Consider the following 23,771-nt stretch of genomic DNA (forward strand, 5'->3'; position numbering starts at 1 on the left):
GTAATTAACTGTTGCAATTACAAATTTCACTGTTGCAATCAAATTACTAATAGTGTGATTTATATTAAACAAGGGTTATTATCAACTATAATGCCAAGAATAAAATTGGAATAGAATGGTTGGTAAGCTACAAAACAGTTTGTACTAGGCGAATGTTATTACATTTTAAAAATACTTCTGGATTATGAAACGAATTTCTGATGAAAGGATATAATCTGGTGCTAATTCAACATGATGTCTTGGTAATTTCACATCTTGATTTGAGATGTTCTTGCTGGAGACTCTTCTTCGTCTTCAGCCTGTGGTGTGGTGATGGTGCCATGGACTCGGCACGGTTTGCAATCAAGACCTGAACGTGCTTCTTTCTCTGGGGTAATGCAGGGTCCTCCTGGGCCAACGGGAGAGCAAGGCATTGAGGGCATCCAAGGACCAAAGGTGGGACATTTGTTAACACTGTGCGATTATTATGTGGATATTAAATTAATAAGATAGGAAAACGCGAACACAATGCATCCGTTGTGATGCGCAATGAACGTGACTAGTGTGTGACTCATTATGCTATAACGTCTGGGCTACATTTTACTCTCGATTTCGACACAATTGGTTGTATTCAACTAAAGTGCAGGACCTCTTGTGAGACAATTCTAGAATTCCAGTTAGAGACTAAGACACCAATGAGCTGGGATATGGCCAGGATCAAGAGAGCAGCGTGTTCCTCACGCTGCCTCCACAATTTCAAAGACCCCGTTATGTGTTTGATTAACAAGCAATTGTACTCTTCACCTATCCCATACCCCCTAATGAGCGTCTAAGGCAACCAAGTAAAATGCTATCTCCTGGTATTTTAGGAGAAATGTGTATCCTTTGGTACTTTGAACTGATTTATACCTTTAACATGGCATAGATTAAAACCAGCCACCCACACATTTCTCTAATAATCCCAGAAAGAGAATGTATTATTGCAATAAATCCCACCTGGGCAAATCTCCAACAGCACATCTCATAAGATCCATTGAGACAACTGATTTACTGTGGTTTAATCCAGCGGTCTATATTTGTTTTCAATATGTACATACGGCCAAAAGCGATTCATTAAAACGACATACAGATGCATGCTGCAGGTGGTATATCTCATATTACATTCACGATTTCACTTAATTGCTTCAAATAAAATTCCGCAATTACTACCAGAATGCAACATAGTATACAACTTCACATGATATACTGTGCAACTATATTAAATAGACCTGCCTGTGGAAATGAAGCATATAAATATCCACGTTGGTCATAAACATGTCAAAGTGTACATTAGCCTGCAATGTTGAAGGAGCAGATTGTGCAGTGTTGATGTTGTCTTGTTTGAGGTGCTGGCTTCGTGTTGTGTGTGACTCCCATGGTATGTTGCTTCATTTCTGGGCACTGTGTCCTTTCTATCTAAAGGTTTATGGAAAAAGCATGCGGAGAACAAGAAAAACTGGGCTAGAGATCAAACTTCATAGAGTATGAAAAAAACATTTGAGGCTCATTCCCTCTTTTTTTTGTCAAAGTTGACATTTTGACACAGAACTGAAATGTGGGACTTCATTAATAAATATCCTGGCAGGGTGGTTGGTGCAGGAAGATAATCTACAGCCAGGGGGAGTGAATAGACTTATTTGTAAAAAAGAAGAAAATACAAAATTGCATGCTTATTTATTTATATATATCGTGCTTTCCATGCCACGAATGTGGTATCTGTCAGGAGCAAGTCCACCAGTGAGTGTTGTGCCTATATGTATCAACATAAGTAAGCGTTTTAAAGGTTAAACACATTTTATTATTCCAGTAAAGTCAAAGATCTGGCTTTTTTACATTACTTAACTGTTTAATATGATTATGGGCCTGCAGCCTTGTCAAACTAGAGATGCGGTTAAAGTATATACGAATGCAATTTACTGCTGAGAGGCATGTTTTACATTACTGGTAGCCCATATACACTTTTGTATACGTGGCTCCGCATACATTTAACAGATACTGTACTGCAGTATCATATTGAATACTTTAATGGATTTGTTAATTATTCATCACCCTCATAAATTAAAACTTAGTAAATAAACTACCTCATAAGTAGTTAATGGATTTCCCTTCTTCAGCAAGCTTTCCTGTATTTAAACAGGGAAACCCCTTGACATTTAAATCCTTGAGATTCCATCTCATTGATATATGGCTCCTGACTGGATGGCAGAGAAACATTAGCTCCACATAAAGTTTACAAAAGCTGCATTAGTCCATGAATATTGCATAACCAGGGTGCTTTTATACATTGTAACTACAATACATTAAAATTAAATATAAAAAAGACGTATCATTGTATGAAATCTAAAATACTATTTTAAAATGAATTGTGCACATACATAATGTACCACAATAGATAGCTCTCGAATCTTACATCATATGTGTAACTGGTCCTATATTAACTGATTGTACCGGTCTGATATTGGGATCTGACTGATTCAAATCAAGTCCTGCTTGGTAGGAGAAGGCTCTGGTACCATAGCCAAACTTGAGTGTGAGCAACGTCTGAACCGAGAGCCTGGGAACGAGTCAGTAGAGCCATTCGAGTGAAGAGATATGGAGGAATTTTGATTTAAAGCTTTCGTGACTGCAGGGATTCATATTCTTGGTTCTTTCGGTAAAGTCACGTAGAAGGGAAATAATAAAATAATAAAAATATAAAACAAAAAAAATTCTCACAAAGAGAAATAATAAAAATATAAAACAATAAAAATTCCCACAAATTTTTTTTTTTATTGTTTAATATGTCATTATTTTATTATTTCCCTTCTACGTGACTTTACCGAAAGAACCAAGAATATAGATATGGATGAAGTTAACTACCAACTTGTGCATTCGCAGAGAAAAGACTGTCAAACACCTTGTCATGATGTTTTTTTTTTTCTAAACGGCTAGTCAAGCACACATCTTGGCACACTATAATAGACCAGACATTGGCTGGCGATTATATCGTAAAAGGTTTGCAGGCAATATCCGGATAATCAATTATCGGCAAAAACAAGCTTTAAACAAAGAATGTTTGGTAATTGTCCTCTTAATGGGCAATCATTCCCCCTGAAGTACCCCGGTGGCTACAGGTTTGGCCAACAGATTCGATCACCTCTCTTTATGGCTCATTAACATTGGCTAAACGCTGTGGCAATGATGGTGCGTGACAGAGAGAAAGAGAGAGAGTTCCTCTGCAAAGGTTGCCGCCTCTACTGAAGCGCCCGTGTCTACGTATGGGGCTGACCATGCTGTTGGCGGTTACCGGTCAATGAAGTCCCTCCTGCATTGCCTTCCCGGGGCTAATTCTTGTCTCTGTGGGGCGCTGTCTAGACAGTAACTTTCACCTGCCACTATGGCACTCGCTACTTTATCTACATTCATCGCCCGAAGTTGCCCCGAGGCGAAAAAAAAGGCACCGCTTGCTTTGTGTGCGCGTGCGCGTGTGCGCCTGCATGCAGGAGAGATTCTTTTTTTTTACAAAACCTGATGCAGCACTGATAATCTGAGAGGTGAGACGACTGTGATAGCCGGGTCATGTAACCGTGTTAAGTTGAACGTGTGTAAAAGCCTTACCGCAGGTCAGCGCGCTGATGTGGATACGATGTAAGACAAGGATTTTAAGTGCAAGTCAACGTTTTTTTAAAAAAGATTTCATCGCAGCCCACCGATGTGGCGGTGAGGTACAGCTCAGTCCAAGCCGACAGCACGGTGCCGATTTAAGACTGTTCAGTTGAAAAATTTGAAGAGCATCATTGTTGTCGTTGCTGTTCTTGCAGCAATGAGGCTTTTTTTTTACTTCCCCATGAAATGCAAACACGAGGGGGATCGGGAGCGATCAGCCATCGACATCAAATGTAACCCCTTAGGAATTGTTTTGCCCGCTTCGCTGCACTATAATTACATGGCCAACATACCTTTAACGGGCGTAATGCACCCTTCTCCGCTCGTGATCACATTTTGTTCTGTTGTACAGATGTCCTATGATATGTCCAGCGAGGGGACAGTTGTGAGCAGCCAAATGATGTCCTTCCACTGGCTATGGATAGTTGATACAGCATATCGCACTACGTATCGTAATTCTGAATTACAATTGTGCCCTCTTCAAAACTGTATGCATTCTCTTAATTTCATTTTTTTTACTACTCACAACTATATAAAAATTCTTGCTACTTGCCGCTTGCTGCAGAGGTTTGTGGTTCAAGTCCAGTGGCCGCCCTGGTTAATACTGCTGGTGCATTGAACATTCGTACGCACCTTCTGCTGTACAGTGGATGCTAAAAATCATGTGACATTCGAAAAAGAGTTGGGCATGTGTGCTGTCCGGCCTGTCGGTCAAAAGTTGCCAAATTAGAAAATTACAAATGGCCTAATTGGGTAATTACACCCAAGCAACGTCACCCTCTTAACTGTGAAACTACTGAACACTATAATTGCGTGTGAAAAAAATGTCCTTCTGTGATAGCGTTGTGCTGTAAGAATGGCGCAAATAACAAATGTACGAATGATTTAATGTGGAAATTTTGGTAAATAACTCTCACAGTGAGCGGTGCACTGCCATGTGCCATAAAACAGCTCCAGGAAGATGGCATCACAGAAAAACACACATACGTACAATAAGTATATTGAAATGTTACTCATGTAACAAATAGTTTTGATTTCACTTTGCTTAAAATATAATTCAGAAATAAATTCAAAAAAGTATATCAAAGAACATTCTTAAACCAAAAATGTTATTCAGAGCAAGTTTGTTTTTTTACTTAACAAAAAACTTTGAATGTTTCATAGGAATTTTACCTAAAATTGTGAAACTGAAAAGGCATTTTGAGGATTTCTTTGAAGAATGGTGCATAAGTTCACTGCTGGAGGCTGAATTTATAGAAATGTCTCATTAGGCTTGACACAGGGCTCTCATCTATCAGTGCTACTCTGGCAGAGATTATCCAAACAAATACGTGCTTCATATTATTTTTCCTTTCATTCTAGTTTAACAGGCACGATCTCGTGAATTACGTCCACTTATATTTTTCTTCACACGCACCTGTTGTCAAAAAACACCAAGTCCTGTCTTACAAATGATCCGTAGCGCTACACTAAACAGCATAGCCACGTGATATTAGATTGTATTGAGGAATGCGCGCTGGCAGATGTCTTAGTTGCTGATTCATATATTACAGTAAATTGTTCAGTGACCTCAGACAGATGAAACATGTTCGAATGGTGCGTTCTCAAAATATAGTTTTCCTGGGTTTCTCCTGACACCTTTAAATTATCCTATATTACATTTTAATACGTATTTAGTTAAACGTTAATAAATTAACCTTACGGGGCATACACAGGACATATGGCTGTAACGCCTGATTTGAATTAAAGAATACAACAATTGCATTGCATGCACACATCCATTCATACAAGGTTGGTGTGGTGAGGACACTGCAACTTTGATTCCCAACCACCGCTAACATCAGCGCCAAGTGATGGGCCTCCTTTCACCAACCCGCACTCATCAGCATGGTAAAATATGGTTAAACAACTACCATGACTGATATGTAATGGACAGAGAAATTGAACTAATAATATAATTTAGTTTGATTATACTTTACTGACAGGACTATTATAACCACGTGGAATATATATTGCCCATATTACTTTTGGTTTCTTTAAATCAAACTAATCATTATACAAATTAAAATTGATGTTATGTTAATCCGCAATTTTTATAACTTGATGTGATTTAAGGGTCATTTGCAAGTGTAAAATGTCCGACTATGTTTTTAATTGCACAATGACCTTTCAAATGAGCTATCACTCATTGAAATATTCGAAGTAATTTAGAAAGAGTATAATGAAGACAACAGTCAAATCCTATCCGAGTCGAGTGGGTATGTTTTGTGTGGGTGTGACACAATTGGCACGCAAAATAATAATTAAAAAATAAGAAAAACTGGTTTTCCTGACATTTCTGTGCAGCTGAATGTGAGGTGTTCACCTGCAGGTCCACAGTTCATTGGCCTGAGTCTCTGCCTTGACTCCCATTTTATAGCTCTGTGAGGAGATCAGCAATTAGGTCAACATCGTTTGGAGGCAATGTCTTGTTTTCTTGCCGGAGGGTGTGAAAAGAACCAACAAAACCATTCACAGCCGCGTGCAGTTGTTTGTCCTTATCATGGCCAAATAAGCTCGCTAATTGTGCCTGCAATTTAAAAAAATCACTCGCTCTGCTTGTGGAGCCCGGTGCTCATATAAACAAAGCTCAAGCGTGCAGCTTTTGCCATAAAAAAATATTGGCATTAAACATTTACGTATCTCACGAAGGAGTGTGCACATTGAATTGATAACAGCAGTATTTCTCTTCAATCAACGAGAATCTAACTAGACGAACATGTGTGCGCTCAATATGCTTGGATATATTGGTGTAACGTGGCAGGAAAAAAAGCTCAAAAGGGCTAGGCTTGTTATGACAGCCCTTCTTTGGGCCAGTGAGGCGGCACTGTCAACGCAACAGCTTTTTTCTTCAATACAATAACACACAAAAAGCGCTGCTCACAATTTTTTAAGGAATACACATTTACATCGTGCATGTCCACGAGTTGTCGATTATTTTCACCTGTTAAGAGCGGCTTTAGGGATCGTCCCCACTGCCTGCTTAGCCCTTGTCACCCTCTCCCATCAAACAAAGGTTAACATCGCTCAGCAATTCACCCGCTGGTCCCTCTCCTACAGGTGCGAGGTGCCCCTGGTCATCAAGTCAGGTTGACACACAAGGTCTGAGTGGAATGTTAATACCAGATAACAGCTGTCGGGCTCAAAGTGCTGGGACCACGCCATAAAGTGTGACCTGCACTCGCCCGACGTTCGTGAGATTTGCCTTTGCAGAAGCAACCCCGTGTCCATCTGACATCGTGTGTCATTTCTGTTGCCATGCCTTGACGTCAAGGAACACTCAGCCTATGTGGAGCAACAATCATCCTAGGTGGGGGGAGGCGGGGGGGGGGACTAAAGAAGTGGTTCCACACCGAGGCTACGGACAATGAACGTGGAAAGAGGAAGATTGGAGCAAAGCTTGCTCATCAGTTCATTACGTCCCGTGAGTGTCACTGGCAGCACTGCAAGCTTGAGCGCTCTGTAACGTGAGCTGCGCGTGTTTTGCAGGGTGACCGTGGCCCTGTCGGCCCTCCAGGCCTTCAAGGGGAAACTGGGATTGGGCTGCATGGCCCCAAGGTACGGTGTGCTGCTCACGGACAAACTGTTACCTTGCTCAAGCCACTTGGCAGATGCTGTCCAGGCGAAACTAAATTCTAACAAAATGCTGCTAAATTTCGATTTAAAGCTTTCGTGACTGCAGGGATTCATCTTCTTGGTTCTTTCGGTAAAGTCACGTAGAAGAAGCATTGAGAGGTGGTTGACTTTACCGAAAGAACCAATAAGAAAAATGCTGCGAGGTAATAAAATTGAACGATGATACGGCTTATATGGTTGGCAATAATGCTCAGGACTTCCATTACTGTACCTGTGTGATGTACCGTGCAGCATATTTATTTTTCTGTTTTTTATTTCCTTATGCATCATCATAATTATTCTTAAACATTTACGTTCAGCATATGCATAGTTTCCACATTCATGTTCATTCACTATCATACATTAATCCCCTGAAGATATGAGAGAATTTCTTCGATATAAACTCCAAACATCCTAATCAGTTCATACACAATTGCGATGATGTAGACACCAGGTAAAACATTTTATGTAAACAACTGGAACATTTTAGCAAATGTATTTGTTTGCAGAACTGTCGTGTATGTAATTGTAAAATAAAACATTTTACTGGGAATTAATGTAAATCTATAATCATGATAATTTAATCTCTATTTATCATAATTACAACTGTTATGTTGAGTGGCTCCTTCCTCTTGTCTGCAATGGAAGTGGGATGTTGACCCTCACAAGTAAAAAAAACAAAGCACAGCTTGATAAAAACAACTTTCAGCGTTTACGAAGAAGCATTGAGAGGTGCGTGCCTGGAATAACACCGAGAGACAGAATGAGGAACACGCGGGTCAGGGAACAACACGTTCGACAAATATTGACTGTGAATAAATAGAAGTGGCCTTGGGTAGGACTCTTCGCTAGAATAGTTGATGGATGATGGTCGGTGGACTGGTACGTCCGACAGGATGTCCACCTCAGAGATAGAGCGATTAAATGTAATTATGCATTGCAAGATGATGAGGTGGCAACCAGAATCATAATTATTAGATTTGTCATCATACGGAATTTAACTGTCAATATAAAAAAATGGCTACCAATGCAATGGCCGTAATGATCAAATTTACTACGATTATAAAATAATTATTTTATTTTCTACCTACGTGACTTTACCGAAAAAACCAAAGAGTATGAATCATTGCAGTCACGAAAACTTCAAATTTAGAATGAGCCAAGAATGTCTGTGTGTCCCGCGCGTGACGTCACTCCACGTCGGCCAGCCCCCCTCATTAATATTCATGAACAGGTGACGTCCTCCACATGGAGCACCGGGGCCTCATTAATAATCATGAGTAGGTGACGTCACTCCACATCGAACAGCCCCCCACATGAATTAATAATCATGAAGAGAATAATCATGGAGAGGTGACGTCTTCCAAATGGACACCCCCCCCCCCTCACCATTAATAGTAATTAGCGGGTGACGTCACTCCACATGGGGGGGGGGGGCGAGGCGCCTCCTCCCCTTCCTCAGCGTCAACTTACAACCCTCACTACAAAGGCAGAATCCTCACGTCACGTGATCTCCGTCACGCTGTTGTTGAGACATAGAAGTAAAAAGGACGTCGTGATGAACAAGGGATTATAACCTTGAAATGGAATAAGTCTGTGTCACCGCAGCCTTACAAATTGCACACGAATTGATGCAATGAATATCACGTCGCGGTCTGCTTTTCGTTTGCAAGTTTCAGATTTACTGAAATACGCCCGTCCTTGGACGGACAAAAGGCTAGTCTGTAAATGATGGGCAAAATCCATCATAACAGAGTAATAGGGCAGGCTGGAAAAAAAAAACAAGTCAAAAATATGTATAAAACTTACTCGGCCTCTGTGCATCAGATTTTCCCGAGGAATCGTATTGTAGTCCCCTTGTCTGAGATCACCATCAAATTAAATGTCAGCCAAATGTGCCCACAGTGCCCAAGTTTAGTGGAAGCCGCTATTAGTGCCCTCAGCCATGGCTACAAGCAGAACCGTGGCCACTCATCCCCACTGAGTGTCACTCTGCTGCCCTCTGCTGTCGTCAGCACCCAAACACAAAATTGGGCGGGTTTTTGTTTATTGCAGCCACTTGTGTTTGAAAGTTACTTTGAAAAGTAAAGTAATTGTTTAAGTTTGTGCCAAAGGCCTGCCAACCTGCCACATCAGGCACTATTGCGCATTCACCTACGAAACCTGAAGTGCACACAGGTGTGCTTTGTGGTGTTAGTTTCCAGACTAAGCCTTCGCATACTGCTGTGACGATCAATTCAAGCAAAAAATTATCCCCTTTTTAGTTAAAATGCAGTATTCGAGCAGGCGCAATTGAGGTCAAAACAACATTTCACTGGAATTCGTTTTCGATGCGATATTTTGAAGGTGTACTTTGTCTCCTTCCCTGTACATGCCTCTCAATTCTGGACAGGGTGACCTCGGTCCACCGGGCAGAGCTGGTCCTGCCGGGCCTCCTGGAGTGGGAGAACCTGGGCTTCCCGTAAGACACCCACTCACTCACTGGCCACTTCGCCTCGCTGGCCGAACATCATGCGAGCTGGGACTTGCTGTTCTACGCCGCTCTTGTTTTACACTGATAAGGGGCCGTCCATGAATGACGTCACGCACCTAGGGGGAGGGGGTGGGGTCAGACATTTGTGACAATGTGTGACGAGGGGGGGGGGGGTTTGAGAAATGTGACTTCACATAAAAATGCGCAACTTTAAATAAATATAGAATTGTTATAATAACATTAATTGTTATAACAACACTCCTACAACATCAGAGTGCAGCGCCACATTAAATACGCACCGCAATGACGATAGTTTAAAGCGATTTGAAGCATGTTTTATTTTCAAAATGGAAATATGAATTGGGGGGGGGAGGGGGCAGAGCTTTGTGACGTCATATTTGAGGGGGGGTTCTGACTTTTTGTGACGCCGTGTGACGAGGGGGGGGGGGCGGTCAAAAATCGTCCAAAATCGCGTGACGTCATTTATGGACGGCCCCTAAGCCTGGCACGGCAGAGCGACTTTGGAATGTGTTGCAGTCTGTTCTCCGGAACGGGAATTGGATATAGCACGATGAGTGTATTAGGGAACACTTTTTTTTATAACGCGGATGCAAATTGGATATAACGCGATCGAGGGAACAAGAACTACATAGCGCGAGTAGGAATAAGCGGTTGTACGACTGCCTCGGCGTAGCATCACACAAGGCGGGATGCTGCTGGATGCTTCTAGATGCTACCCACGCACGCCTCAGTCTTTGTTCAGCCTGCAGTACGCATCCCACGTGTTATCGCGGACTGTGCTTTACCCCCTATGTTATTTATTATAAAGCGATTTTTCCATAATGCGGTGTTCTTCAGGAACGCAACGACCGCGTTATGAGAGAACAGACTGTGCATGATATTTAAAAGGAGGAGTCCATTTTCAGATACATTTACTGCGTTTTGAAGCCATGTTTGGAATTCAGTACTGTAATGCATTGCCACTGTAGTCTTCGCCTTTTTACGTGGAATAAAAAAATCACGTAACTGCCTTACATGTATCTAAAAAAATGTTGTATGCCATTCACCAACACACAATTACCTCACATTTTATAAGCATTGAATTCAAACGATTGAAAAGAGTTACGCGAAATATTATACCGTATTAAATTATGACATGAAGAGGTAGTAATCCTGCATAATAGACGAAATAAGGAAGGCTAGGTGTGTTTTAAATGATGTACTCTCCTGTGATAGTATCACCAAGCAAAATATTTTAGCCGATACATAAACAATTGTAAATAAAATAAAAACATTGCATGCCTACATTGTGCATAGATAATAAGCAGGAGGGGATTGTTTGCAGGGCCCTCAAGGTTCTTCGGGGCCATCTGGTGAACGAGGGTTACCCGGGGAAGGCCTTCCTGGACCAAAGGTAAGTGCAGATCAAAGTTGCATTGCTTTGTTCAATAAATGTGCTTGACTCGCTTTCAGAATGCACATTGGTTGCTTTGCTTTTTTGCAGCGACAGATTTGTGCAGACCGGAGGCATTATTCGGGTAGCTGCCCTTAACTTCATCGCATGGAAAACATTATTGTGCCCCAGGCTGCCGAGAAATATTATACAGAGGTTTATCATATAGAGGGTTTTTTTTCTATCTCATGCTATAGTTGTTTGCCAAAATTGAATTTCTAGGTGTAACCAGTGGTTGATATTTCTGTAGTTGGTTGTTATTTCTCTATTCGTTTTGGCATTTTGCTATTAATTGCCAGTAAATTTGACATTCAAGAATGTAGCAATACTCACCCTGAATTCAGGATAAACTTGGCCTAATGCCAGACCAATATTTGATATCGCATGCGCCCACAGACAGATGCATACTCTAGTTATTTGGTATTTGGGCCCTGATGGACTGTTTTTTTCTCGGGTGTCTTCGTGCTGGGTTAATCCCACTGCAGACAGTAAGAGGTCTAAACTTGTACCGAAGGCCCTCTAAAGGCGTCGACTCCTTTCTGTGATGCAACCTGGCATCGCGAATAATGCCAACAAATTTGCCAAACCACTTTATTTCTATATCAGGGTGACCGAGGGTTCGATGGGCCAAGAGGAGCTCGTGGTTTACAAGGCAGTGGAGTCAAAGGAGACAAGGTGAGTCAAAAACAAGTAACACAAATGTTACATCAGAGCTTGTTTTGTGCTTGCCAAGTGGTTACCGTCAACAACATACTCCACATTGTGTGGTTGAGATTGGGTTGTGTAAATGTTGTTCCCTATTCTAAGATTATTGTTTGTTTTTCACATTTTCATTTTAACAGGGAGATATTGGATTACTAGGCCTGCCTGGTCCACTTGGCCCTCCCGGGCTCGGCATTCAAGGGGAGAAGGTAATACAATCTTTTGACTCTACCCACGTCAGCCCGCGAACAATATTCCTTTATTCAATTGTCTCATCTTGCACCCTTGACATGGGGTCCATACGCTGCCCACTGACTTACGTTTAAAATTGCAACAAAAAACCCCTTATAAAATAAATCAGTGGTATGTTTATGGAGATGTATGAATTAGTAGCTGAGAAAACTGAATAACCCTGGAGTTTGATTCTCCACACCGATCACATCTCTGCTTGCATGTATGTTCTCCACACGTGCTGATAAGCACAAACTAAATCTGCAAGTCAATCGGTTAGTTAGGTTTTTTCGGTAAAGTCACGTAGGTAAAAATATTAAAAAGTAAAAAAAAATGTATTTTATTTTATTTTACTTTTTAATGTTTTTACCTACGTGACTTTACCGAAAAAACCTAAGGATATGAATCATTGCAGTCACGAAAGCTTCAAATCTAGAATCGGTTAGTTGCTTGTGGTGAGGTCAAATGTGGTTATCCCCACCTCCTCCAAGTCGCCTGCCCAGTGTGGAGGAGTCGGAAAAATGTCGCCAAAAGGGTCTCTCTGGAACTCCCTCTAGCGATGGCCCTTCCACCAGTCCTGGCACAAGCAAGCAATTGTGCGATGTTAACTACCTCGCCTGGTATACAGGAAGTTATGGGTTCGATCACGACTTCTGTATATTTGGAGTTTGCATGTCTCTCTATCCCTGGTTGTGTGGATTTTTTCTCCAGGTTCTCCCGTTTACCCCTCCACATTTAGAAACATGCGTTTAGAGTATTTGAGGAATTTGCGTTTGGAGGATTTGCCTGTGATAGGTTGCCACGTGATAAGCCACTTCGTTGAGCTATCATTTGTGGCCAGGTCGGTTCTGAAAAAGAGCTATATAGCTCAGCAGACCTTATCTTATGAAATAAAACATCGTTTCATAGGTAGTGTACCTTTTTACTTCAGGAATAATGTATTACCATCACTTATCATAATTTTGGAACATGTCAAATTGCATTGCGCATAATTAAAGTGAGCTGAGCAGATGGCAATGTCGGTGTGAACGAACAGCAGCTAGATAAAACCGTTAATATATTTTATTTATTTGAGAAGTTGTCATGCAGCAAGAGTTTTCCAGGAGAGAATTTATTTTCATTATCTCAAGACTGGCAGTGCGCCTACATCTTTATTCTGTTTGCCAAGAACTCTACGCATTATTCATCAGGTATAAACAAAAATCTCCAATCCCCATATGTTTTTTTTAGTGTTTTGTTTGGAAAAGAGGTAAATGGAGCATCGGTTTCCATCTCATCTAGTATTTTAATGGAGTGAATTCACAAATGCGTCTGCATCCGTTGACAAAAAACATCTGCTGCCCTCTGCTGAGCATACGCTAACACGTCAGGCAAACGCAAATGCGTAATACAGATATTTGCAGTTTGAAATTAAGTGACTTATTACGTTTACAGAGTTCTACACTAATAGGACCATGTTTTAGATAAATCAATTAAATGTGTGGCCACAAACATTCTCATGGGAGAAACTTTGGGTCAAAATGTCACAGTCTGAAGGTGCCACTGGGAGCCCAAGGAAGGGTTTTTTTTTTTCTCGCAGGAACCCCGACAACACCTTTTGAGTGCACCCAACTGTGTTGCAACAAAGCTCAGTGTCTGTTTAACATTGAACATTCAAAGTACCACATATCAAGGTGTTCCACGTAAAAACGGTGATTATCCCATGTGTGATTATCATAAGAGTAATTAAGAATGAATTCTGTTTCACATAAATCAACACTTATTCTTTCAGATCAGTCACAATTATGTGAAGCGTTTCTGAATCTGCTGGTGGCTGAATATGATGCCGCATCTGTTGTTGCTTAAGAGCCCAGCTACAAACAATGGGGTTCATGGTCATTGGTGGGAAAATTGGCTTAAGTGTTCCCATAGCCCGTGAAAGGTTCAACTTCCCACACACAAACGGGCCACCATGATAAACTGGCCTTTGTTTAAATAAGCACGCTGAGGCATTTTGTATTTTTACCAACTTTAAATAATTTTAGTTGCTTGTGTTGTATACACTTTATCATGATAATGTTTTTTTGATGATGATGATGATGACGACACTGGCGATGGTAAAAACATTGTACTCCCTGTGATGTTTAACCGTCAACTTTCCCGACGGTGTGTGCCATTGCTGTGAGGTCTTTACTGGGCAAGGTTGACAAATATTCACCGTGACATTTCAGGGTGAACACGGTCCGAGGGGGATGACTGGACCGAGAGGGCCTCCTGGAGAGGGGCTGGTGGGACCAAAGGTGAACTACGCGTCCCACGAATTTCTATCATCACACGAGGAACTTAAATGAATTTAGCTTCTATTGAATGTCCGTAGGTGCAGTGGCATGGCGAGACAGCTTCACTGCTGCACCTGCAGAAGTCGGAGGAATGATAGAATGCAAGGCACGACTGGCATCCAAGAGATTCTGGGTCTCCAATTAAATTTGCGCTTTTACGGAATTCCAGTGTTTTGCGTAAATTTCGGCTGTTTTGGGGGAAATGGTGGCCAAAACAACTACGTGAATCTGGCCCCCCTCTGTCTTCTGATCATTTTTTAAATCTGTGTTTATATTTGTCTCTTGCTCTCCCTTTCCATGAAATATATGCCTGGCTTGAGGAAGTGTTGACTGCTTGATGCTCAACAAATCATGGAGTGATTTTAAATGTTGTTCGGGTTGATTTCTAACGTTTCCACTCGCTTCTTCAGAAACTGAATTGGAGCTATAGAGCGCAACCCACAAACACGAAGTACTATATCCTGAACATTGTCCAACCCCGTGCGACGTGTGGCATGCAGGCATCGTGTTCTGTTGCACCGGCATACCCGCTTTGTCAGCGTGCTTGGTTCGCAATAACATTTTGTTTGCTACTGTGCCACGTGGCTCATGTCTCCCTGCTCTGACAGGGAGACAGAGGACTCACTGGAGACAGCGGGCCTTCGGGCCCAAGCGGCGTTGGGGAGCCTGGCCCCAAGGTGAGGCATCGCTGCAGCTTGCCACGTCTTCTGTGCACTAAGCAGACGCTGGACGGACGCTTTGGCGAAATGACCCAAAAATAACCGCACATTCTCAATTGACTGACAATAAATGTCGTCAAGGTGGAGCGTTTTATTTATTTCCCTTACAAAGCTATGGTTTTGTTATTTGCGAGAAATGTTAATGCCATATGTATGATTTATTGGCCTTAAAGGACTCTTTGACTATAATATCAAATATGTTTTAAAACAGTGAATTTTTAATAAAAGTCGTACTTAAGTAAATATTAGTCTTGGGTTTTGAGAATATTATACTCATGACACATTCCACCAGATATTTAATAACATCAGCTTTTCTTCCCTCCTTAGTTCAGAGTTTGATATTTTAAAAAGATGTGGTCATGGTTTAATGAAAACAATATGCTGATTGGTAGGCATCAAATGTTGAAAGTAGATGGTGCGTTTAGAAAAAGGGAACATCTGATTTATACATTTAGTACTGTTCAACTGAAAAACTACAAAGGGACATACAAAGTAAAAACATAGATTACATTTAAATCCATCTTCTTGGTTTTGTTTGTAAATAAAATCAATCATAAACGCGAGATGTAGTTTAAAAAAAAATAATCAAATGAACTGATATAAATAACCTTACAATGGAAACATTACGTAATGTGATAAGCTTTTCAAATTAAAATCAGATTCCTGTCACAATTGAGTGCAATCACAAATACACACAAATATAGCACAAGTATAACCCTGTGCATGCAGTTGTGAATGCGATGTTTAATCTCAAAGAAATGTCGGTATACAAGTTCAACAATTTTGCTTTTTAACAGTGTATTTTAAATACAAGCAATTCAGCATGCACTTTATTCAATCGCATTATAAACTGCATGACTTAACAAAGTCAAGTAAATGTGCTATGTCATTTAAAAATAAGAATTTCTCTTTCAGGCTGAAAGATGTTAAAAGGGAAGCTTCATTCTTTTTCATGGAAATGTTGCGAAACTTAAAACATAAAGACAGACCTTTTATTTTACATTACTGCTGTTCAGCAGAGGCCCAAAAAATGCCAAGTGACCAGCAATAAACAGCGCTATTGGAGGTGCAAGACTTAGGAGTCAATATATTATCTTGCAGAGATAAGGCTATCTTCACAGGAGGCATGTGGGCAGGTGTGTATGTGACTGTGCATTGAAGTGTGTTTTTTTTTCGTGTGTTCTTGTTTCAGGGTGAGATCGGATCCCCAGGCCTTTCTGGAATCCCTGGAATTCTAGGAGAGGATGGTTCACCTGGACAAAAGGTAAGCAACGAATGAAAGCCAGCGTCTCACATGGCACGCGTACCAATGATGGTTGCATTTTTTTTTGTTTTACCACAGATAGTCTCTCACATTGAATGAAACAGAAATCCAGCTGTACGTAGCATTGGCTAGCACAATTGCAAATAACGAAATGCCGATCTGCGATGTGCAAGTGCGTGCGGGTGCTGTACGTGCCCTCTGCAAGGGAAACACTTCTGCTGCTGTGTTCTCTGTGGCAGGGTGAGATCGGGTCACCGGGGCCACGCGGGCCTGAGGGGAGTGCTGGTGTTGGCGTGCAGGGAGAAAAGGTTTGAGACGCCCGTCTTGGTCACGCGGATTTCCTTAGAGCCAACTCGGTGTTACGCACTTCACTCATACGAGTGCCGATCCAGCCCAGCCTTGTGCATTTATTACAACGTAATGCATGCAGGGCTTTGGCAAGGCTAGGGCTGTGACACGCGGAGCCATGCGCGTGTGTGTTCGCCATTTGATACTAGATTGTTTCCAAAGATTTCGGTGGAGTTGCGCGAGACCATTTCAAAACTTTTTTTTGTTTGTTGAGAGTGATCTCGCAAAACTTATTTTGGATAAGTAGATGTTGTTTACCATTATCTTCATGAAAAACTTTTTTCTTATACATATGTTTGTCTGCAGATGTTAATGTGTTGAGTTACTACGCAATCATAAACAAACGTTCACTTATTATTCCAATGTTTTTTTATAGCTAATGCAGTAGAGATAAAGCTCAGACCTCCCAGAAGAATTGTTTTCTCTGCAAGTAAAAACAATCCAATGCAGCCATGTTATCTTCAGTAACATGCAATGCAAATACAATTCGCTTTGTGTTTTAAAAGAAAATAGCATGCAGAGTCCTCCCATATTTGTTGATTTGCTCAAACTCAATAGAGTACATATATATTTGATAGGCACCAGCTGTGCAAGCGACTACTTCACGTGCCCACTTTACGAATCCTGTCCACCCCAGTTCGCCCCAGTTCTGGTCAAGCCTGGTTGCACTTAACGGCATCAACACATTACACACCACCCGCAGTGGACTCTTTACCAGGACCCCACAATGGACTCTTTACCAGGACCTATTTTATAAGAAAGGTCAATGCCCTGAGATGTAAAGCATACATCTTACAGGGTGGGGGGAACTGAATTGCATGAAAAATGAGGCCAGATTGGCAAGTGTTAATGGCCCACTGGGGTGCGAGTCAAGAGAAACAGACAACCAGCTGTAAGCAGCATTGACCAGCACACTTGCAAATAAGAAATGCTGATCTGCGATGTGCACGTGGGGGTGCTGTACGTGCCCTCTGTAAGGCAAATACAGATTGGCAAGCGTTGAATGGCACGTTGGAGGTGCAAGTCAAGTTGTTCAAATCGTGCCACTCCAAAGATGCATTTTTTGCGAAATATGGACTTGTGTAGTCGTTACGCTATTTAGATCGTGTGCTGTCACCATGACCAGTTACCCGGAGTGTTTTTGTGCAGGGAGACCCAGGACCCAGGGGGCCACGTGGGGTTCCCGGACCTGTTGGCATCTCCGGGTTACCTGGGGCAAAGGTGCGCCACCCTGTCCACGCCAGCTCGCACCGGTCGTCCACGCATCGTGCTCCGTGGTCACCTGCTTCAACAAAAACATGTTCAATGATAGTGTGGAGAGCCATGGTTCGGTGGTTAAGGCACTGTTCTATGAACCCTGTGTTACTGATGCACGCTGAAAATACAAAGATCCCCCGTATAGCCTTAACAGAATGTTTGGGGCAAGGGCTGTTGGTGATTACCTATGAAGGCCGACACGGCACACGAGGGGGTGGGTGGCCAACACCACGCCCGGCCACCTTTGTTTTCCGAGTGGTGATGTTTACACACTGCACCAGGTACTCATCTGAGGCTGAGTATACCTAGGAGAGGCCCACGACCGATTCAGATGATCGCCACTGGTGTCAGCTGTAAGCGACAATCGAACTCGGGTCACCGGGTTCGTAGTGCAGCGCGCGAACCGCTACCCTACCGCTCCCCACTACCCATTCTGCCGACACGGTGGCAGACAAATGAATAATGATGAACAAACTTTGTCAATACACTACCGAATTAAAACCTCCTCATGCTGCCTCGGTCATGGGGGCATTTTGAGCATACTTCAGCACGGTGGTCATCATCGTGGCTTAGACATCACTCACTGCTGACCTTAGCCATGCCCGAGAATCAAATTCGGGTTGCTGGGTTCATTGACCACTGCACAACCATTCCTCCCTGCATACAGCTTACACTTGTGTATATGTACACCACCAGTCTGCCACTGACACTGCTGCGATGTTACTTCTCCCTGTTTGCTGTCAGGGGGAGCCCGGCGTGCCTGGGCGTCTCGGCCTGCCAGGCTCTCCAGGACGTTCCATTGTTGGCCCCAAGGTAAGGAAGCAGCCGTGACGCTTGGGCACTCAGCACCCACAGTTTGAGAACAGCGTGTAGCCATTGCAAACCACGTGATCAGTTGACTTGAGTCGCCTTTGAAAAAAATAGCTTCTTCGCTCGACGCGTTTTGTCTGAAATAAACTAACGATGGCAACCGAACACGAGTACGTTCACAGTGTCGGAGCTTACATCACCACTTGGTGATGTACAAACATAAATTCATAATCAACGTTTTGGGTTAAATGTGTCGTAACCCTCCACCACCCGACACGGCCAATCAGGAAAAAAGTGTCACGTTGACAAAAGACAAATAGTTCACTGCTTTAGCCCACCGGTGTGTTGAAGCGTGAAACCACAACATTTACAATTTGAGTACGACGTTTCGCTGGAAATTTCATCCAGCATCATCGGGCAATTCGCCAGAATCTTGACTTAAAGCTTTCGTGATTGCAGGAATTCATATTCTTTGGGTCTTTCGGTAAAGTCACGTAGATAGATTTTATGTATTATTATTTTGTTGCTATTATTATTATGTTTTCTATCTACGTGACTTTACCGAAAGATCCAAAGAAGATGTACAAACATCAACCTCAAAATTATTTTTAAAACATAACCATCTGATGCTGAGTCAAGCCCTGTGCCACGACAACACTTGTCCAATTTTTTTGTATAATGTGTGTTGGTCTAAAAAATAACTCTATTTATTATTGTTAATAGTATCTGTGATAATCTAAAATGCATGCTAGTTACTGTGTGAGCTTGCCACAGTGGGGAGATGTTAAACAACTCGCCTGGTATGTAGGAGGTCGTGGGTTCGATCGCGACCCTGACACCTGGATATATGGAGTTTGCATATTCTCCCCATGGTTGTGTGTATTCTTCTCCGGGTCCTCCAATGTTTTCCCTCCACATTTAGAAACATGCATTCGGAGTATTTGGCTCCTATGAATTTCCACACGATGAGCCACTTCATTGAGCTATCATTCGTGGCCAGGATGTTTCTGGAAAACGAGCTATATAGCTCAGTGGGCCTTACCTGGTAAAAAAAGAAATAGTTTATAGTTTAGTTGAGTCTATGTGCCTGTCTCATCTGCATGAAGAAATTCAGACCAAGGATGAAATCTGTATCGCCGTGTGTCGGGGAGCTGCCCTCCGGATCTGTGCTCGTGTGAACGCGTGTGTGGCTCTGACACGTGCTCCTCACCCCCACGATGGATGCAGGGCGAGCACGGGCCTCCTGGGCCTGCTGGCTTTGTTGGAGAACCCGGCATGGGTCTGCCCGGACCAAAGGTAACCCTCGGCTTCAAGCAAACTTGCATTTTGTTTAATGTTACATCAGAAGGGTTTCAGCGATGCACTGAGGTTTTTTTGAGTTTTTTTGTGCAAAGATATTTTGTTATGTTCATGCCCGACTGCACTTTGCTTTTCGTTATGTTTGCCAGGGCGATCGTGGCTTGCCAGGTGCCCCTGGCCCTCTGGGATCCAAAGGAGAAGGCTATCCTGGGCCAGCGGTATGAACTGACGCAACGCCCCACACCGCTTGACATTGATGGCTTTTGTGGCGCAGGCATTAAGGCTAGGGGGGATACCTTCACTTGTCTTAGCCAATATCCACGGCAGCAAGAATGACAGCATCTGCAAGAATCTGTATTATGATAAAGAGCGCTATAACGAATCGGCGTTCTACGGGGTCACGGCTAAGCAAAGTTCTGCCTGTCTTGCTATCGAGATATATTCGCCGATATAATCAATACCAATCATATTAGAGACAATGACTCGATTTTCTCTTGAAATTTTAAAATACTTTGCTAAATACCGTCCATCTTCCCCTCCTCCCCTCCCATAAACACAAGCTCCCACACCCCCCCCCCCCCCCACGGAAGACCCCCTCAGTCAGGGTAGGCACCGAGAACTCCGTCCCCACACCTAGACAATACCCCCCCACCGCCCCCCCCCCCTCGGTCTTTCCGTCTCCCTCCCCAGAAACCATCGACGCGTTGCATGGGGCTTGTGCGCTCACCACAATAAATTTCAAACCACAATCAAAACATTTGTTTGATTGCCTTGCTAACGTAGATTGTGTGTTGTTGCAGGGTCAACCAGGCTTGCCAGGGCCTCAGGGAGAGCTGGGACCAGAAGGCGTGGGGTTGCCCGGTCCCAAGGTATGAGACCTTACACAAAGCAAAGATCCCCCGTATAGCCTTAACAGACTGTATGGGCAAGTGCTGTTAGCGAGCACCTTTGAAGGCCAGAACGGTACACGAGGGGGTGGGTGGCCAGCACCACGCCCGACTGCCTTTGTCTCCCCAGTGGCGATGTTTACACACCGCACCAGGTACTCATTTCAGGCTGAGTCGACCTAGGGGAGGCCCAGGACCGGTTCAGATAATCTTCACTGGTGTTGGCCGTGAGCGGGAATCGAACCCGTGTCTCCGGGTTCATAGCGCAACGCGCTAACCGCTACACTACCGCTCCCCATAAGACCTTACACACACACACACACGCACACACACACGCACACACACGCACGCACACACACGCACACACACACGCACACACTTACTTACTTTTATAAGCAGGGAACCGCTGAATGATGAATAATGAAGATATATTTTATAAGAGTAATTCACGGGTGGGATTTTGGATTTACATAAATGTATTGGCATCACTTGGCCTGCGTATTTTGTTTCAGGCTCGTGTGGTGATGATGATCATAAATGATGTGTTATATATTTTAAATGTAGCAATTTCAAAACGCCATTGGGTTTTTTGCAATGTGTGTAAATGTTTTACCATCACCATGGTCATTAATAATGGTTTCATATTCTAATTTAAATCCTGTCATGGAGTTCTGAACTGATTCTCTTCTTCTGATCCCTTCTTCCTCGGTAAAAAAAGAGTAACATGTTAAATGTGGTGTTTGTAGGGTGACCTTGGCTCCAGAGGATTACCAGGCCCTCCAGGACTCACAGGTGAAGGACTTCCAGGGCCAAAGGTAATCCAATTGTGTTGCTCAGTCGACTCCCAATGGTCCCTTTGAATTCTTGACTTTCCAGGTTTTTTTTTCCAAATAATAACTGAAAATACTCTGTTTTATGCATTGTAAAATTGGATATGAAATATTTCCTGTCGATATATTTTGATGTATGCTCTGTGGGCATGTCATGTGGGCCTGTTCAGAACACAAACAACAACTGATTTGTAATCTAAGGAATGGAACATCGGTGCAAAACTATGAATTTATTTCATGGATTTCAGTGCCTTTTTGACCACTTAAAAAAATCAATTAGCCCCTGCTGTTGACTGAAAAATGTATGCTCAAATTATGGTATTTAGTAAACCTCTGTGTGTTTATCACATAATTGAAAGCCGCACCAACTCATTTATTGACACAGATTTTAGCAATTGACTTCGGAATTTAAAATAAAGTACATTGTTAACATCATGCACCGGGTCACCATGCCTCGAATCCAGTAAACCACCTTCCAGGTGAGTACGATAATGAATACAAATTTACAACAATCTGAACGAAAGCAGTGCTTTACAGTAATGAAATGCACAGAGCTCGGAGGAAGGTGACTGGCAGTAAAAGCTGACAAACCAGCAGCTGTCAGTAGGGAAGATTTTTATAATCAATTTGGCACTTCTGAGAGCCTGCCCAATAAAAATGTTTCGTTGGGGGGTTAGGGGTTAGTTTTACAAATTACATTATCTTCATATATTGCTTTGTTTTAACGAATATTCAACTTGTCATGCCATCGATCAAACGGAAACCCGTGTGTATTAGGCTTTAACCTACATCCAGAGCAGAATCTACATTTTTAAGAACTCTCAGCGATTATTATTCTCATTTGTCACGATGCCTTGACTCGAGCGACGTGTGTGCACCTGTGTCTTGTGTGGACAGGGCTCCATTGGACGCCAGGGGCCTTCTGGCCCACCAGGGCCTCAAGGGGAGGGCATCCAGGGACCCAAGGTGACGATGACATTGCCCATTGCACGGACACAACATCTCATTATGCACAAGCTGATGTTCAGTGCGCTGTTGCCCGAACATATGTCATCCACGGTAAATGTGTACCCGCGTGAAATTAAAGTGCACTGCTGTTTGTATTATAAATGTGCAGATTTTTTAATGTGTTTTGTTACATAGGATATTTACAAACTGATTAGCTTGATACTCTCTTTAGGTGTATTGTTTAAAATGCAGAGCATGATTCTATCTACAGGAGATGCGTATTATTATTTTTGGCAAGAATCATTTTTACTTCGGACAATTCACTTCCAGCTGTTTGATAATCGCATGTGCTGCTATTCCACTGTTGTTATTACATCAACTCTTACAACAGTTCATGTTTATCCTCACACAATGTTACGCGAAATCCAAAAAATATGTATCCCGCCATGGGAAGCCCATGCGTAACGAGAGAATGTTTATTTATTTTTTGCGAAGGGAGAGCAAGGATTTCAAGGGATGGTGGGACCCAGAGGACCTGCGGGAGAAGGCCTCACAGGGCCCAAGGTTAGTGTGACGTTGCTCAACACTCGACTTGCCACCTCTGTGGTACAACAAACTGAGATGCATCATGGAAAGTCTCATCTTCAAATGTACCTCCTTTTGTTATTGCGCGTGCCATCATACGTATTGAGAACATTTTCAGTTTCCTTATTTTCAACCCTTTCAGCAAATTTACAAACACCGACAATATGTGCTAAATGCACAACTATTACATCAGTATTGCTCAGGATAGAGTAAACACTTTCATAGTATCCCAGTGATCTTTTTTTAAAATGTTTTTTTTTGTGTTGTGGAGCGTCAAACGGAATACACAGAGAATTAAGCATTTGGCCTTGCATCTGTATGTTTTCATTT

At 42.5% G+C, this 23,771-nt stretch overlaps 1 protein-coding gene across 1 annotated transcript in view; it reads left to right on the plus strand.

Annotated features, from left to right (window-relative positions):
- The window catches only part of LOC144724991 (uncharacterized), a 55,248-nt gene that overhangs the window by 21,113 nt on the left and 10,364 nt on the right, over positions 1 to 23,771 (plus strand). The window contains exons 11-28 of the mRNA XM_078604383.1: positions 382 to 435; positions 7,192 to 7,260; positions 9,710 to 9,778; positions 11,136 to 11,204; positions 11,850 to 11,918; positions 12,086 to 12,154; positions 14,387 to 14,455; positions 15,103 to 15,171; positions 16,406 to 16,477; positions 16,717 to 16,785; positions 17,975 to 18,046; positions 18,827 to 18,895; positions 20,120 to 20,188; positions 20,341 to 20,409; positions 20,992 to 21,060; positions 21,825 to 21,893; positions 22,806 to 22,874; positions 23,352 to 23,420. Of these exons, the coding sequence (XP_078460509.1) occupies positions 382 to 435; positions 7,192 to 7,260; positions 9,710 to 9,778; positions 11,136 to 11,204; positions 11,850 to 11,918; positions 12,086 to 12,154; positions 14,387 to 14,455; positions 15,103 to 15,171; positions 16,406 to 16,477; positions 16,717 to 16,785; positions 17,975 to 18,046; positions 18,827 to 18,895; positions 20,120 to 20,188; positions 20,341 to 20,409; positions 20,992 to 21,060; positions 21,825 to 21,893; positions 22,806 to 22,874; positions 23,352 to 23,420 (1,233 nt within the window). The remainder of the gene's footprint in view (positions 1 to 381; positions 436 to 7,191; positions 7,261 to 9,709; positions 9,779 to 11,135; positions 11,205 to 11,849; positions 11,919 to 12,085; positions 12,155 to 14,386; positions 14,456 to 15,102; positions 15,172 to 16,405; positions 16,478 to 16,716; positions 16,786 to 17,974; positions 18,047 to 18,826; positions 18,896 to 20,119; positions 20,189 to 20,340; positions 20,410 to 20,991; positions 21,061 to 21,824; positions 21,894 to 22,805; positions 22,875 to 23,351; positions 23,421 to 23,771) is intronic.

This window comes from Lampetra planeri, chromosome 2 (assembly GCF_965212315.1).
Source record: "Lampetra planeri chromosome 2, kcLamPlan1.2.h2, whole genome shotgun sequence".
In the NCBI taxonomy this organism is placed as follows: Eukaryota; Metazoa; Chordata; class Hyperoartia; order Petromyzontiformes; family Petromyzontidae; genus Lampetra; species Lampetra planeri.